This window comes from Pseudochaenichthys georgianus, chromosome 7 (genome assembly GCF_902827115.2).
Source record: "Pseudochaenichthys georgianus chromosome 7, fPseGeo1.2, whole genome shotgun sequence".
Taxonomy (NCBI): domain Eukaryota; kingdom Metazoa; phylum Chordata; class Actinopteri; order Perciformes; family Channichthyidae; genus Pseudochaenichthys; species Pseudochaenichthys georgianus.
Genome location: NC_047509.1, coordinates 32,320,467 through 32,337,317, shown reverse-complemented (window position 1 = coordinate 32,337,317; position 16,851 = coordinate 32,320,467). Strand labels below are relative to the sequence as shown.

The following is a 16,851-nucleotide window of genomic DNA, read 5'->3' as shown; positions in this document are numbered from 1 at the left end:
GCTTCCTGGCTGGACAGCAAAAAGACATTTCACTCTGACCCGCCCCCACCAGTCCTGTGATCTAACCCAGGCTTTATCAAACATCTCTGCCATATTCTCTGCATTTAAGAGGATTTGTGTTAAGTTGTTCTCCGGTCGTTTTCCTAGGAGGCAAATGACCCGTGACCCTGAAAGAAGCCACACATCTGGTTGCGTTTGAGAAAGCAAACAAACATTGTAAGCCTGCTGCCACAGTTCATAAACCATACAGGGGGGTGTCTGTGTGTGTAGAGGAAAGTCTGTGGAGAGTCATTCTGTAAGTATCCATCCAATTCATTCACACCTTCTGAAAAATATACGACATGTTACTACACCGCGTATCCACCCAGAGAAAGTACATGTGCGACATGGGAGATCTTGAGTTGCCGCGCATTCACAATTCAGGCCAGGCCACCCTCTGTATCGTATAACAGCATGTTGACAAGCACTTCGCAGAGCTTTTCACATGCACAGTGGTAGTGTCTGTTATGCGGTGTTTGCACCAGTCATAAAAAGAAATCCATGTTAATGAAGTTGTTTGTGAGCCTGAAAAGTATCCCTGCTCTGCATTCCTGGCATGCGACATTTGACACAGTTAAACCAGTAACCTGATAGAACACTGATGACTTCAGGTTCTTGACTCTCTGAGCCCCACAGCAATATAATCACTTCTTTAACGGCATAAAAGAGAACTACTTCAAACACTCAAAAAGGTGTGACATCCTTCCACTCGGATCATGTGAGTTCTCTTTTCTCATATGCAAATTTCCATCTGTAAGAATATTGAAACATCCCTCATGGAAGGAAGAAGGGAGGGCTTTTTGTACATCATGCCTCTGGGTGTTACAGTGGTTTCGACTTGTTAACTTGAATTCTTAAAATTCCTGCCGCAGTCTTATGCCTCAAAGAAATGGCTTATTAACACACATGACTACAACGAGCACCGAGATTAAGTTGGAAACTGGCGTTTACCCCTCTTGTATGCAACATTGTGAGTCTGGCACTGTGACTGCACTGCAAGGTACCAATTACCGAGTGAGATGGAAGGTAGCACCATGGCAAGTTAAAGCAGTGATTGATGTAATGACCTCTAGCGTGATTAATAAAATGAGAGGGCACAACATCCACGTGTCTGTCAATGTAGTATTTGAAGGGTAGTTTAACCTGGGAGTTGCGTCCCATCCCTCAAGGCCTATTAAAAAGCCCAGTAATAATAAAAAACCCTCACAAAACAGGACAGTAACTCTTCTACCTGCTGTTCGGTCGGTGTGTTCCCTTCTCTCTTGCTATGGAAGATGATGTACAGTGTTTGTATGACTTCAGAGGTGCTGAGGTTGCAGTGAACTCAAAATACTGGCGTTGTGGATAAGATGAGTTCGAAATCGGCAGCTATTTATACACGCCCAAGCCCAGAGAAACTTCATGCGGGTCTTTCCCACCAAGGGGGAGGGCTGGAGAGATGGAGTGGAAGAAAAAAAAAGAAACAAGAAAGGAAAGAGGTAGCAAAAAGAGGAAGCTCGAGGCTGGCTTCCTGCACGTCGGTCTTCCTGGGCACTACTCAGTCAGTGAGATTGTATGCATGTTCACGTGTCTTCCTGTTTGCTTTGTCAACAGTAACCACAGGTGCTTTGGAAGAGTCACAACAGCAAAGGAGAGAAAGAAGTGTGGAAAAACATGCAACTATGAAGTGTACGTGCATCACACACCAAAACACAATATCATTTACCCACACGTCGGTGTTGGACATGTTATATCGCTTGTGTGTGGCCCAACGCAAGGGTCACAGGGGGCAGGACTTCCAGATGTTTCCTATTATCCCACAGCACTGACGAGAGCTTCCTGGTCACCCTAACTCTGGGTCTCACACTTCTCAGAATCAAGAAGGAAGGCCAGACGATTTGATTGGCCATGTGATTCCACTGTTGTTTTAACCAAGGCATTGGTCAATGTGGTCAATCAACAAAAAGGACAGCGTCTTTCAAAATGGCAATCCCCGTCCGCATGGTTTTGAAGGAAAATGCCTCGGTTATGACGCCACTATCCTGGCATGAATAGGCGAAACTTTGGTGGATCATGACCCGGGGAAATCCAGTTGCGCGGATTAAATCAATAAAGTGCTACCCTGAAGAAAATCCCCCCTAATCTATGGCGCTGAGAGACGATCAATTTTAGACACAAACAAGGGAATTAGCTGCAACAAAAACTGGGCACTTATCACCGTAAACCTGGAATAGAAAAGGAATCATCTTGTTTGAATTGGACTGCTTCCTCTTTACCTCAAATAGGCAATAGATCCACAATGATACTATAGAGCCAAATGAATCCCTCTAATCCCTCCTTTCACACCCCCAACCCCCTTCTCACCTCTCCTCCTCCCAACATGCTTCCCTGCAGCACGTTGGATAGGCTTGCTGTTAATCGCCATGGGATGAGTGACATGCAGAATGGCTGAGATTCCAAAACCGGATAACCATGTCTTTCGCGTGTCATTTGCAATCATTGCGATTGAGAAGTGATTCTGCACGGGGGGCTAAAGAGCCAGGAGGTTGTGGAAGAGCACAAAGGGAAGTGGACAAGATATCAGTGATAAGGCAAACAGAGAGTGATGTGGGTGGTAAAAGAGCGAGCTGCCACTCTATCTGCCACTGTTCAATTTCTATTCTGGACGTTGGGGGAGCAAACCCTGTAAAGATGAGGACTGTCAGGTGGCTGCAGATAAGAAAGACAATGATGAGTCTATCAAAATAATGTATTTCTACTTTTATATATAGAGAAGTCCGGTGTGAAGGCAGAAATGTGTCAGTGGTGTAAACCGCAGTATGTCATGTTGTGGTGTGTTCCACAGAAATGTAACTTTACTGGACTGAAGTTCACTTCTCTTGAATGGGTAAACCCCCTCCCACGGTTTGGCTTCCTATGGTATCCCACAGAAATCAGAACATTCTCTGTGTGCTGTTGTTAAGTGTTCTGGGATATAGGAGATACATACACTAAGCAAGGCAGGTTTCGAAAAAAGCAGACACTCAAATATAAACAAAAAAACTAGGGAAGCAATAAGGTTGGTTTTCTTTATCGAGTCAACTGACGATTATTTTATAGGTTAATCAGTTATTGGTTTTGTACAAATTGTCAGAAAATAGTTAAAACTCCCAGTTTCAAAGTCCAACGTGATGTCTTTAAATGTCTTGTTTGGTCAATCCAAAACCAAAAATGATTACTTTCAATATGATACCAAACAGATTGGAGTCCTCCATGCTTCGGACCTTTAAAACAACATGTTCTCCCAATCTCCCATAAGAATACTGCAGTAAGTAATTACCGATTCCCTTTGTTCTATTAAGGAACATATTGCTGCATTTCTGTTTGAAACACAAATGACCCCTTAATGAACAATCTGATTCTTCTCTATAACGACTCTCACTTTTCATTCCCCATCACAGCCTGAGGCAACACACCCCTTACCCACCTACCCCCGCCCCGAACCACCATATATCTTCATTGCAACCATATGCTGTGAGCTCCCACAGCCAGACTCCCCTTATCAACACCAGTGAGCTGCATGGTGACAAAGCCTCGGCTCCCACTGTGGGACGGGGAGCAGGCTCAGCTGGACCCTAGACATGGAGCATGGGGGGGGGGGGGGATTAGCAGAGGATTGGGGTCTGTGGAGAGAACTGATGTTTCTGTTCTCTGCATGTGCTCTTTTAGAAATCCACGCCGTGAGCCCTTAATGCCACAATGTATGATTATCAGTGGGTTTTGGAATGATGTCATTGGAAGTCTTCTCGTATAGGGTACATGAATACAGGGCAGCAGGCTTTGGCATCAACACTTATTCACACAGTATGCGCCCATACGGGAACATGGGTAGTAATGAGGGCAATCTCATGTCTGCAAAAACACTTGTTAACAAGATGATACATCAACAACGTCAATCCACTCATTTAAACACCACAGAGCAAAAGCACTTAAGAGGATATTCGTTTCGTTTTTCACCAAATAGGATTTGTACGGAGTGCCGGAGAGAAGCCTCTCATCAAACTGTGAATGCGCAACATTTGAAATCATCAGTGTACCACTTAGGCTTCATCATAACAAGAGAATCTAGAAGGGGAAGAGAGCAGACCTCGATGACGATGTGAAAAATAATGCTTGCATCCGCGTTATGTATCTGATCGGCTCCAACGTTTGACTGATTGTTCATTTCCCATGGTTTCATTTTTCCAGAATCCAGCTGACTAACTAACAAACTAAACCAAAGACCTCCTTGATGAATACAAAGACTCCTCTTGCCCCTCCATGTAAATGCAGCATTGTGTGTATAAAAGGCCATTCTATGCAAAGACCCCGGTGATAACAGAGGTTCTCTCAAGCCTGACTCCCCTGGGGCCACACACCGTATGGCTTGAATCAAGACATGCCAATTGATGTGATGATGGGGGGGGGGCACGGTGGAAGGGATTGGCAGCTTTCAGATGTTCACAAGAAAAAGCTCTCAGACCCCTCCGATAAAGCATTGGGGGGCTTTGTCTTTATCATCAGGAACTGAGTTTGGGGGGAGAGGAGGTCAAAGCGTGTTCCTCTGCTGCCTGGTCTGTCTTGTAACAGAAGATAAGCCTCGTCTGCTTCTTGTGTATCCGAGAAACGAAGCAGTGCCACAGTTTGGCCCCCCATGTTTTGTAGAACTCAAATCAGTAAACGAGTTTAGGCTGCAGTTGCATGAATCATCTGCGTTAAGTGGGTATAATCTGGCAAAACGAAAGTAGTGCTTTCGTCTCTGACTTGAAGTGATTATTTAGTATCTTTTTGACACAAGGCTACTGTTTGCAGAAATGTACGGACTTATTTCAAGAACTTTGAGGAAGTTCCTTAACGCGTGACAGCACGAGAGAAAGAGGGAACAAGCAGTTGCAAGATGTTGAAATCGGAAAATGTATAGAATGATTTGCATAACCTCAAGAAATAGCATGTAAACATTATCTCAATCCACACCAACCTTTTAAGCAGGGTGTCAAAGCGGGTAAAAAGAGCTTTGAATCCTTAAGTGTTAAGAAGCTGACCCTGACTTTTGACCTTGTTACAAAGGGGGCAACAAAAGAAGAGAATGTTCCTACAGCAGCCTCAGCAGGCAATAAAGAATCATCATAAAGTCCCTATATTGCTGTCACATTAAATACGGCCAATTTGGAGTTCATCTCAAGCTAACTTAGTCTCAGCGGAAAGCAGCAGCCACCTGCATACAAACATGACAAGGCAAGGATGAGGAAGACAAACGAAAAATGACACGGTGACGAGTGGTGAATAGTTTCCTGCAGGTGGGAGCCATCTGCAGTGTGTTGGTGTCTGAATTGGAGTGTGTAATGTTACCAGGATGTTCATTCATAAAGCAGCTGATATAGCCTACAATGAGTGATTAGGTAGCAGTGCTGAAATGGTTCCTTATCTCTGTATGGGGAAAAAGGAGGTGTGGCAGTGTTGAATGCTCATGAATATCGATGTATTTGGATTGAGCTCTCCTTTAATCGTTTTGAACGTGTGCTTTAACACACAGTGGAGAGGTGTGAATGATGCCCTCCAGCAGTCATGCCCATGTTGAAAAGCTTAAAGTAATGTCAGAAACAAATTCATTGGAAGATTGGCTACACAATCTTCCAATGAATTTGTTTCTGACATTACTACACATTTGTTTAGAAACATGCAGCATATCCAGCAGGCTGCCCAGTTAGAATACAGCTGTCAATACAAGTCTGAGTGAATAACAAAAAGTGCCGCAAAACAACCTATAAACCACAGCTTTGCCTGTTTTTATAAAACAATAACAAGAGTTAACATATCCAGCAAAAACTCGTATGTGTATAGAACGTATCGCCAAACCCCAATACGAATTTCTGTTAATTTAGTGTCATGCCCAGCCTGTAAACTACAGCAGGGGGTAATATAAAAGTAGATTTTATTCTGCAAAGCGTGCCAATTAATGTTCTGTACATACGCCGAATTAAAGTGTAAAGTCTGTCATGTTATAAAATGTCACCAATGTTCTAATGCAACGTGTATTTGTGTTCAATGAGACAGTAAACTTGAATTGAAAGATTTACGAATCGGGTTTGGCGTAATGTTTTACCCGTGTAGGTGAAAGCGGAACGTGACCCAAAGCAGCGTGAAAGGTAATGTCAAACTTACCGACTGAAGGAAAAGCAATATCCGAACATAATCCCTCTCGGTGTTGAGCATTTCATTTAAAACACAAAGCCGGAGCCGCTGCTGTCGGTCCGAGTCCTTGGTGGCGTGGATACCGTTCTCGTGATGCCCGTCGTCCTCTTCCATGATGGTAAGAAAGGTCGCTCTCTACAGAAATGCTCTTATTTCACTAAGTATCCACACTTTGTCGAGTTGTTGCTTCAGTCCATCGTTCAAGGGCACGTTTTCCAAAGCCCCTCACAAGTAGTGATGAGGATTGCACCGGTCACACAGGAGATAAAGTTCACTAAAAGTGCCAAACAACAAGCGGAGAGACTGGCTGTGTGAGCAGCTGAGAGCTGCGGAGCGATCAGACTGCAGAGAGGCTGGAGGGGAGGAGGAGGGACCCGGAGCAGAGACACATGGGCCACAGCTCACTTCTGTGAGTGCTGTGAAGGAGCACACAAACAAACAGAACTTTCAACAACAGTTACTGAACTGCATGAACAATCATATGTCAAAAGTAAACAGGCGTGTTAAATAAATGGACTGTAGTAAAAGGTACAATATTTGCCTCCAAAATGTAGTGGACTAGAAGTAGCATTTGGAAATACTCAAGTGAAGTCCTACTAGTATGTCAAAAATAGTACTTATGCAAAACTTGAGTGAATGTATTTCCACCACTGATGACAACTAAACTCAACTTCTTCTTCATGCTTAGCCTACTAGGGAAATGCCTTAAACAAACTATACGTTCATATAAATATAATAAAACATGAAATAAAAGATTCAAATAAATTACCTATTGCAGTAAACAAAGTAACTTAGGCTACCTTTAATCTTTTATATATAATGTTAAATGAACATAGCCTACTGTTATAAGTAAAGACACCTCTGAAATACTTGTCACAGTGTGAAAAAGGCATTGGAAAGTCTCAAATGTTAACATCCCCCCTTATTGGTGAAATACAATACAATACATGCTAGCAACTACACATAAATACATATCAGAAAGTCTGAAAAACGTACCAAAACTTTTTAAAAGTACGTATTTGAATTAAGTGTCACGCATATTTATGATAGAGTTGTGTTAATTGAGTAATTTAGCTAAATATGTTGCCCCCTACCTGTCACAATAGCAGCCTCACCTGTAGCGAGCACGGGCTGGTACATTTAAGAGGAAGGCGCCCTCTGGTGGATAAAGCCAGAAGTGCGACTTAAGGTGGTAGAATGAGCACAGGTAGTAATGTGATCAAAACTAACTTTTAGAAACGATTCGGTCTATAATCCACTTTCATTTATTATTAGATATAGCACTGACATGTGTAGTCTGTATTTTTGTTGTTGTTGAATTAAGATTTCCCATGGTATTTTTTCAATTTAAACTAAATATATGCCATATGTTCTTGGTGTAGCCGAAAGGGATGCATAAAGGCTGCAACAATGTCAGTTAAGATTTAATAAGCTTGAGGGCATGATGGCAAGTGTTGGCAACACCTACTGGCACAGGTCTCGACCAAGAGTAGTTGGTTGTTTTTATAAAGGGAACATCCTGCTCATTTCACTGCACTCACAGACAAGCGTTAATGCCTTGCGCCACATTCACTTTAATTGTGCTGCGAATATTCATAATAGAGCAACTGAAATATCTGCCTTGTAATCTTTTGAATTTTTAAATAGAGCACAAGTTGCCTCTGGAGGGGAAAAGATTATCAATAAAAACAATTCAAAGCAATCCTGTGAACAAAAAGTGAAATATTAGGAATGGCAGAAATTAAAATGTCAATAATAGTTTTAATCGATGCATGTTACATTCAATACCCATTGTGATGCTCCCACACATAATTGCATACATACATAATTTCTCGCAATCTCAGATGAGGAATGCAACAGACAACTTTTAAATGCCTTACACTATCATATATTTACATATTTATCCTCCGCTTCTGTACATGGCAAATCTTTAAATATGGAGGAGTAACTAGCATGTATGACTGATTGTATGTGGTTTCTTCGAAGCAATGTTACTTTTTCCTTCCAAAAAAAGGCATGTGCGCAAAGCACCGTCATAGAAAGTGAGTCACACAGTTAGACATGACAGGTTAAAAACTCCACGACGCCTCGTCTTCATTCGTATTTCACAAGATAAAACTCTTCCTTCAGCAGGGGTTTCTTTCAAACTGCACAAAAGTACAAAAAGGACATGAAAGGTGACTAATGGGAATAGAAAGAATCAACATAAAATGTGCTCAGTGCATTAAGACTTTCCCATATAACAAAGAGGAGTTTGCCCTGTTCCATCGCTGTGATAAATAAATTCACATTGTTACAGGCAGACAGTGAAGAGGGCTTGAATCAAAAGTACAGTGAGTCAACGGAGAAAACGTGAAGCAAACAAAGAAGAAAACGTGTGAAGGCTAAACTGCACATTTCTGTTGCCAAAACATTTAAATATTGGGTTTGAGTGAAAAAAATGGCTTTAATTACATAATAAGCCAAAATGCAAGCTATGTATAACACAAACAGCTGCAGTGAGTAAGTTGGCCTCTGAAGAGATCACTATAGATTTGTTTGGAGGAGCAGGACAGTTTAACTGTGATAACATATCTGTGTGGTCATTTTGAATTAGCCCTGCAAACACTATGTGCAAAATGAAGGAGTTTCTGTAACTAAATTCATTATAATTAGAAGAAGAGTAAAGCAGTTCTAGGGTTATGTCTAGCCCAAATGGAGTTGTTATGGGTGTCACTATGACTCCTTGTCGTGTGTATGAATCGACTGGCTGAACAAGCACACATGTGACCACACACACACACAATGCAGTAGGTTGTGAGATGGGAGGAATGAGACGGCGTAGTTGTCAAATGGCAACGTAAGAGTCCTAGAAACCAAATGCAAATATATAAAGAAAAAAAACTCTTGTGTGCTTGGCCCGATGTGTGAGGAAGACTTCAGCAGGTGTCTGCATGTTAAATGACAATGTGTTGTAACATTAGACGAAGGGTTAATGCTTTCAATCCCTTCGTCAAGCCACTTGCCTTAAAGCAGCAGGAGATGATTATTACAGAAAATGTTTTAGAACGTTTGCATCTCCTTGGAGAGAAATCCAGCTGTGGATCCGTTTGATTAAAACAAAACCAGATATGCAGATTTTGGGACACAACTCTGTATTACCAAAGCATCTTGAAAATCAATTTCATCACAAGGTTGAGAGGACAAACTTTTTTACAATTTCAGAAAGGCCGACAGTGTAACTATTGCAGTTAAAGACGAGCAGGGACTCTTTTTTGCCACGAAGCATGATTCTAAATGGTGGTGAAGAAAGTCACTGTTGAGCTTCATCTCCAATGAGAGGCTGCGACAGAGTAATGCAGCTTTTCCCGACGCGGCTTGGGTTTTTGACACTTTGCTCTCGGAGTCAAAGGCAGACAGTGTTGATATATGTAGTCATATAAATAACAAACAGTACAGTATAAATATAAAGATCTGCGTGTGGTGTGTGTGAGTGTATGCACGCACAGTAAATGGTGTATGAGTATAGGATGAGAGAGTGTATGTGTGTATGTGTGTGTATGCTGTAATGTGCGCTTGTGAGCCAGTGTTAGGACAGGGCTGGGGGGAGGTTAGAGGTGAGGCTTTTCCTCCCCCACCTCGTGGAAGAGCGAGGTGTAAAACTCCGGCTCCAGCTGCTTGTTGCGGTAACGCTGGACTATCTCAGTTATTTTCTGCTTCCGCCGCACGTGAGGCGGGTTGTACAAGTCACTTTCCAGACGCTTCCGTCGGCACACGTTGATGACCGTTTGCCGCACGAGGAACCCTGAGAGGAGGAAGAGGAGGAAACGGGAGCTCATCAGCACAAGGTAGTCAAACATTTTTGAAACAGTGTACAACAGCAATTTCAGGAAATAGATGAATCCTATGACGACCGTGAACATTTACAGCCACGTAAGATAAAAGGAGTCAAGCATAACATTTAAACACTTTTGTAACTGCTTTAACTGAAGGACAAGGTTCATATGTATATAGACATATTTGTATTTGTGTATATTAGTGCAGGGCATATGCAGGAATCCTGAAGTCAAATGTAATACCTTTTAAGACCATTCCCATACATTTTAAGACCTCATCGCCACTTGGAGTTTTAACCGGTTACCTTGGCGACACACTTTACCTCACATTGACTATATTCAGTATTGATTGTCCTTCCTCCTTATCTTCCAACCATTTGGACGCAGACTTGCATTTCGCCATAACGATGTTGTTTAACAACCGGCGTTAACGGGCCTTCGCCCTATCAAGCAGTGAGCGCGCGAGGTCCTGTTCAGATGACGTCAAACCCAACGGGATGCCATCAATAAACTCCACAGAATCACACGACACACCTACGCCATGACTACATTCAGGCAGACTGTAGAACACAACCTCTTTGGACAATGGATATACTTATTGAAAACAAGCTACAAAATGTAATACCTTGGAAAATGCCGTTTAATACTTTTCATTAGCCTTCATTTTCGCTAAATTAATTGATCAACTTGTAATACTTTTTAAGACCCCCCGGACCCCCTGTAGTGTTTTTAAAAGCAAGCAAAAACATTAAAAAGGACAAATGATGCTTATTTCTGGTTCATGTGTGTATTTTGTGCCTCAACTGACATTTTAACATGCTTTAATGTTCAAAAAGTGCTTCTCTGTTGTGATTGCTATACAACACTCGCACAGCAGTTGACCAATGTCATTAAGTGACGGAGACAAAGGCTTCCAATGGAGCTGTTTCAGGCAGGGGTGGAGTGTGTGGGAGAGAGACTCTCTCTGAGAGAACACGCTGCTATAGGAAAGGGAAAACGCAATAGGGCTTCTTTAAAAAAGCGTCCAACTTTGCCATCTGCTGGCAACAAATTAAATGACATGCATGGAATGGCTTTTTCATGGTAAATGTTTGTTCCAGCATAGGGGATATGAATGCTGTAACATTTTTAACTTATTATTAACCAACTATTGCCGGCCAATAACATTTCCAAAGGCTTTTTCAGTTGAATTTACCGACAGAAGCTCGTATATGCTGGCTCAAGTTAATGTTGGGATTAAAAAGAACACGTTAGAGATAGATAAAGAGAATGGTTACCTAGTGCTCTGCGGCTGACCACCATGCCGTCCACCAGGGGAATCACCATGCCGAATTTACCCACAGCTCCATGCAGCCGCATCCTGAAGAGTCCCGTCTTCAGAGGTTGGATGAAGATCAGAGGAACGTCCTTTTCCAGTAACCCTGACCTGCAGCAGGGGAAATTACAGGGCGATGATGGACGATAACTTCATGAAGAATAACGTTTGAGACGATACAAAACCCAATGCCAATACTATTTATACTTGCAAGGAACATGTTTCTTGACTAAGGTGCTAATATATTAACACTCCACATTCAAAAAACAATAGAGTGGTGCAGGAATAAGTCTTAAACCCCGGATATAAGTTAGCATTCCTCCACTTCAGTCAATGTTTTTTTGAAAATGTTTTTAGTTAGATGCCTGAAACAAGGTCTGGTGACACAAGCTCAAGAGATTTTCAAGTTTTGTTTTACCACATAAAATATGTCAGTGAATACCCCATTGTTGAATATCTGACAACAAGTGGCTAAATGAGACCAAACGTAACGTGCGTTTAGCCGCTTGGTGCGGTTCATTTGGGTCGGTGTGAACGCAGTCCGAGACCTCTGAAGTGAACTAAGCAGTCCGCACCAAAACATAGGAAGCGCAGTATTCACGTGTCACAAGAACGCGGATATCTTCAAAAATCTTTAGCGAAAGAGTCTTTCAAGACATCTGCGGTTGTTTAGTTAAAAAGTGAAGCAGAATTAAGTGTTGAACAGTGTCGTGTAAAGTAAAAATGCTCCGTCTGCTACATAAAAGTAAGAACACCTGTCGTCGGTGAAACGCCCCTCCTTACTGCAGAACGTCTCTCATTATGTGTTATAATGTTTTTTAACGGACGTTGTCTGATAATCATATGCGCGGGCCGCTAGTGTCTGTTGATCTCCAGATTAACAGCAGCATGAGAATAACCTGCCGAAAGTGCCGATGCTCCATGGCGGAGGCTCCGGTAGAAATTGCCGGGATTTGCGTTTTTACCCCCTTAATGTCTGACCAATGGTTGAACAGCATTTCCGTGCACATGACTTGTGTTTAAAGTTTATAGTCCGTTTGAGTTTTGCCCGTGTGAACCATGGATGTATAATAAGAAGGTGTGAACGCAAACCGAACCTTCTGAAAAATGAAACAATGTAACAAACTGTGGTCTGGTGCGCACCAGAAGCGGACTATTAGGTGTGAACGCACCCTAAACGTCTTTAAAGTTGCATTAGATCTCAACCTTAACTAAAACCTACATATTCATGTTTCACAAAAACTGAATCGTTTTCAAAGCTACTTCACACTTCCTTCTTCTGCACACACTGCATGTACTTCCTGTTCTGCACTCTTTGTTTCTTATCCTGCATGTACACAGTGTGTTTTTTTTTCCTTTACTTATTTTACACCTGGCAGAAACCAATTCAGAAACCATATGTTCTCCTTTCTGTCTGCAAAGTGTTGTGTTTGCGAGCGTCTGTATACCTGCAGGAAGTGCTGTTGCTCATGCTCCCCTCCAAGCCCGTGCTGGTTTCCGCCAAGAGGTCAGACAGAGGGAAGTTCTCTAAAAACACAAACACAATGACGTTCATGTCACTTGATCCATTAGCCATACACTTAAGACATGTGTTTTTATACAGGCACATTGTAAGGCTACAGAGCCTATTTGTTTTGCAATATGTTTGAGTTAATTCTTTTAAATTTAAAATAAATAAATTGCATTGCATAACAGTTGCTCCACTATAAAATAAAAATATAAATATTTGTATAAACAAAAGAAGTACAACTATCCACATTGTACTACAATGTATTACATGTATATAACAATAATGATCAAACAATATGAAAAATGTAGGAAGAAGAGTTTTTTCCTACCGATATCATCGAAGCGCTCCACCCAGACCACAAACACCTTGGTCTCGGGACCCAGCGGTGGGAAAGACTTTCCAGTGGACGACCTCTTCGACTTCACCAAAGGACTCAGCTGCAGAAATAGCACAACACACAGTGAATTTAAGCAACATAAAGCAACGAGACATTCTTATCAGTATATAGTTCAGATACACTAATACTACCTTTTTGGCAGACTCCAGGTTTTCTGAATGGTTGGGGAACAGCTCCAGTGTGAGATTGGGTTGTTTGAGTGACCCGGGCACGATGTCTGCGTTAGTGTCCGCCTCCACGGTGGAGTCGCTGTGCACCGACGACTCCTCTGGGGAACATCAAGGGAACAAACAGCAACTCTGTCAACTCTTGTTTATTTGATGTCCCACACGGTCCCATCTACCTATCCTAGTTAGGTAGGTGCATTTTGTTTTTTTATTGTGCAAAAGATTAAAAAAACGTTATCTAAGTGGCTGCCATTATATGATCTGTTTGAATAAATAAATGATAAGGAAAGAAGCTTCAATGCTTCCTATATAATCTCCTTTAGTATAGGATACACTGGACTGTCTTTACGAAAGGAAAGCAGATAATGCTGTCCCACAATTCCAAGCATCCCCAACGTTCGAAGTGACGAACCATTTGGCCGTTCCTAGAAACAACAGGTGGTCAACATCCTCAAATTATGTAATGTACCTTTCTTTTTAAGCATTTTTCATCCTCCATATCTTTCCAAAATGCTTATGTGTTGATATTGACAATAATTTAAACCATAAGGCAAACTATGAAGTCAATACTGTAAAATAATCAAGTATTCAAAGTTCTTTACTGAGTTGGTTTGTGTTTCTTCAGATTTTGCTTTTTTATTCTAACATGTTTTAATGCCAATACGCAAAGTAGTAGTGAATACTGACCAGAACTTTCCGATAACGAAGGAACAACGAAGGCAATCTCTGTCAGAGCATCAGCATAGTACAACACTTTCTTCTCCCCGTTGAACATGGAGCCTCCTGTGTCCTCGGGAGTAGCTGAGTCCTCTACAGTGTCAACAAAAATGTAAAGTTAGCATTGTCGTAGTTACTGCAAAAATCCAACATTTAGATAAATGGCAATTATGTCCATTACGCGTTTGTTGGAAATCAGTGCTGTCGGAGCAGCAGTTCAGGGACCAGCTGGTGTCCAGGTGTCCCGTCCAGCCCGGGTGGCGTCCCACGTCCACAGGCCAGCCCAAGGACAGCAGGAACTCCAAGAAGTGGGGCTGGACGCTGGACGACGACTCCACATTCCTCAGGATCTGAAATGTACCAAATACTTAGTGTCAACATCTACACGTTTTCACGATGCCTATATTTCATTTAAAAGTAATGAAAAGGGCAGCAGAAAGTCATATTTTAACTTTGTTTTCTCATGGTTGAATGTACTTAATGAAAGTAGAATTGGATACAAATGTCAGCCAAATATAATGTTATGAAAATGTTTGCCTAACGTCCCGGTCATTTACAGTTTACTGTTTAATTAATCAGTTGCGAGTCCCCTTACCTCCGGGCTGCTTTTCTGTCCAGCCCTCACATAGAAAATAAAGACGGTGTCAAAAGGTCGGCATGGAAGCAGGTCTAGGTAGCTTATGTCATCAAAAAACCCGGGCAACGAAGACTCCAGGCCAATCAGATGAGGAGGTAGACGACTGTTGTTGGGCTCCTATTAATAATACACAAATAAACATACATTCTAAATGAAGACTAATAACAATCCTATAAATGTATATAATAAATATAAATGTATACAGAACACTATAATTTTCAATAGACCACAGGCTTAAATAGAGTTAAAATGCAAAAGTAACGTATTAGAAGCTGGAGGACTTTTTTCTCATCAACCAATCCTGTACCGACCTTGAGCGCCTCCAGAGACAGAAAGCCGAAGTGTGAGAGGAAGAGGCGAGCTGTTTGGAACTCCTGCGCGGGGGACGGGGGTTTGCAGTCCGTCTGAGGGTCGGGGTAAGGCTTGGACTTCCAGATCTCCTCGCTGTGTCGCTCCAGGGAGTTCTCGTACTCCATCTGCTTTGTCATCAGAGCCCGGAGCTTGTCATGTTGCAGTTCCAGCTAACGGAGAAGAAGAAGGGGGTGGCCACATTTTAAGACAGATTTTGAGACGGTTTTAAAGACGCTGTTGCACCTGATTGGATACATTCAGCATTAACCCATGAAGACCCAGTCCAAACACTGAGGTGTCACCTTCTAAAGTCAATAAAAGTGTGCACCCGTGATTTAAAACATTAGTATCAAACATTTTATTGGAAAAAACAGCTACCGTAAACTCGATCGAATATTGGATTCGATTGAGGTAGCTGTTTTTTCCAAGTACAATATCTCTGCAAAAATTCCCTATTTTCTAAGCTTTAATCTTTGAGAAGTGGTATTGATTCATCTCTGTTGTCACTTTTCACTGTGGTTTTACAGTAAAAGCTTAAAATGATTGCAAGGTTGTTGAATTGGATTGAGAAACAGGGTTAGGGTTATCATCTGAAATCATTGCATGTCTTCCACCAAACAGTTGATTTGACCCTTTTCCCCCCCAAGAGACACCAAAGTGAAACGTCATCTCTCCAACAACTCACGTGTGGGAAATGACTGATCAGAGCATTTGCAGCTCTTGATTCATCCAGCCAGCCCATACAACCCACCTGAGTTTGTATGATAACACATCATATGAGGGATCACTTTAGTCTATAGTGGTATTTATATCCATGACATCAAAGTGGTTTCAGCTTGTGCCCGAAGTAGAATAGAATCCTGTATTGATGAATTATGTGGATACAATATCAATGACATGGTTCAGCACGAAGCAGATCTCACCTCTTTACTGACAATGTCATCCAAGTCAGGAATACTGACGTCCGCTTTGACCAGAGGAATCTTATCCACCTCTTCGGGGAAGGGCCTCTGCTTCACGTTGTACTTGATGCCCACACCGTTGTTGGGTTTTGGACGGCCCTCTGGAACAAACACCTGCTGCAGGAGGAGAGGAGTGGATATATATATATATATATATATAAATATATATATATATATATAGATCAGAGGTCGCGTTAACCGAATATTTTCCGTCTATGATGGATTTTTTTTAACAATGACGGAAAAATCTGAAAGCAGTCCGTCATTTTGACGGATTAGAACAAACTCGGAACAGCTCCAAAGTTTCCCCGCAGCGAGGCTCCGGTGTTAAGCATGCCTGCCAAAAAGGAAATGATACCGTTTCCAAACCCAACTTTGCCCTACAAATCATTGAAATGTCTTTACGCTGTGCGCACTCCCGTGAGGTGCAGTGGGCATGCATAACACAGCGCTAACGGTTCACGAGCGTGCGCCCCGCCCCCCGTTGACAGTTCACGACTGTCAAGGGACCTTGAAGCAATTATATTTTGAAATGTGTAAGAGTGAGAGAAAGTTTAACTTGGTGCAGTTTTACAGAACATGTAAGTGTAATTCTTTTATAAAGAACACACAAGTACATTAGATTTTCCAAGAAAAACAGCTACACAAAAGTTTGTATATGCTGTCAATTATATATTTCAAATTCTGTCAATTACAGCAAAAAAAAAAAAAAAAAAAAAGGGAATTTGCAGGTTAGACAAGAAATCTGACAA

The 16,851-nt window shown here is 41.9% G+C and overlaps 2 protein-coding genes across 2 annotated transcripts in view; both read right to left on the bottom strand.

Annotated features, from left to right (window-relative positions):
- Window positions 1-6,593, bottom strand: part of prex1 (phosphatidylinositol-3,4,5-trisphosphate-dependent Rac exchange factor 1) — a 124,733-nt gene extending 118,140 nt beyond the window's left edge. Inside the window, exon 1 of the mRNA XM_034086497.2 lies at window positions 6,199-6,593. Within this exon, the coding sequence (XP_033942388.1) occupies window positions 6,199-6,342 (144 nt within the window). The 5' untranslated portion in view covers window positions 6,343-6,593. The remainder of the gene's footprint in view (window positions 1-6,198) is intronic.
- A 1,376-nt stretch (window positions 6,594-7,969) lies between these two features.
- ralgapb (Ral GTPase activating protein non-catalytic subunit beta) overlaps window positions 7,970-16,851 on the bottom strand; it is a 32,317-nt gene continuing 23,435 nt past the window's right edge. Inside the window, 10 exon segments of the mRNA XM_034086528.2 lie at window positions 7,970-10,012; window positions 11,321-11,469; window positions 12,807-12,885; window positions 13,197-13,305; window positions 13,397-13,533; window positions 14,120-14,242; window positions 14,331-14,499; window positions 14,745-14,903; window positions 15,098-15,307; window positions 16,061-16,213. Coding sequence (XP_033942419.1) covers window positions 9,819-10,012; window positions 11,321-11,469; window positions 12,807-12,885; window positions 13,197-13,305; window positions 13,397-13,533; window positions 14,120-14,242; window positions 14,331-14,499; window positions 14,745-14,903; window positions 15,098-15,307; window positions 16,061-16,213 — 1,482 coding nt within the window. The 3' untranslated portion in view covers window positions 7,970-9,818.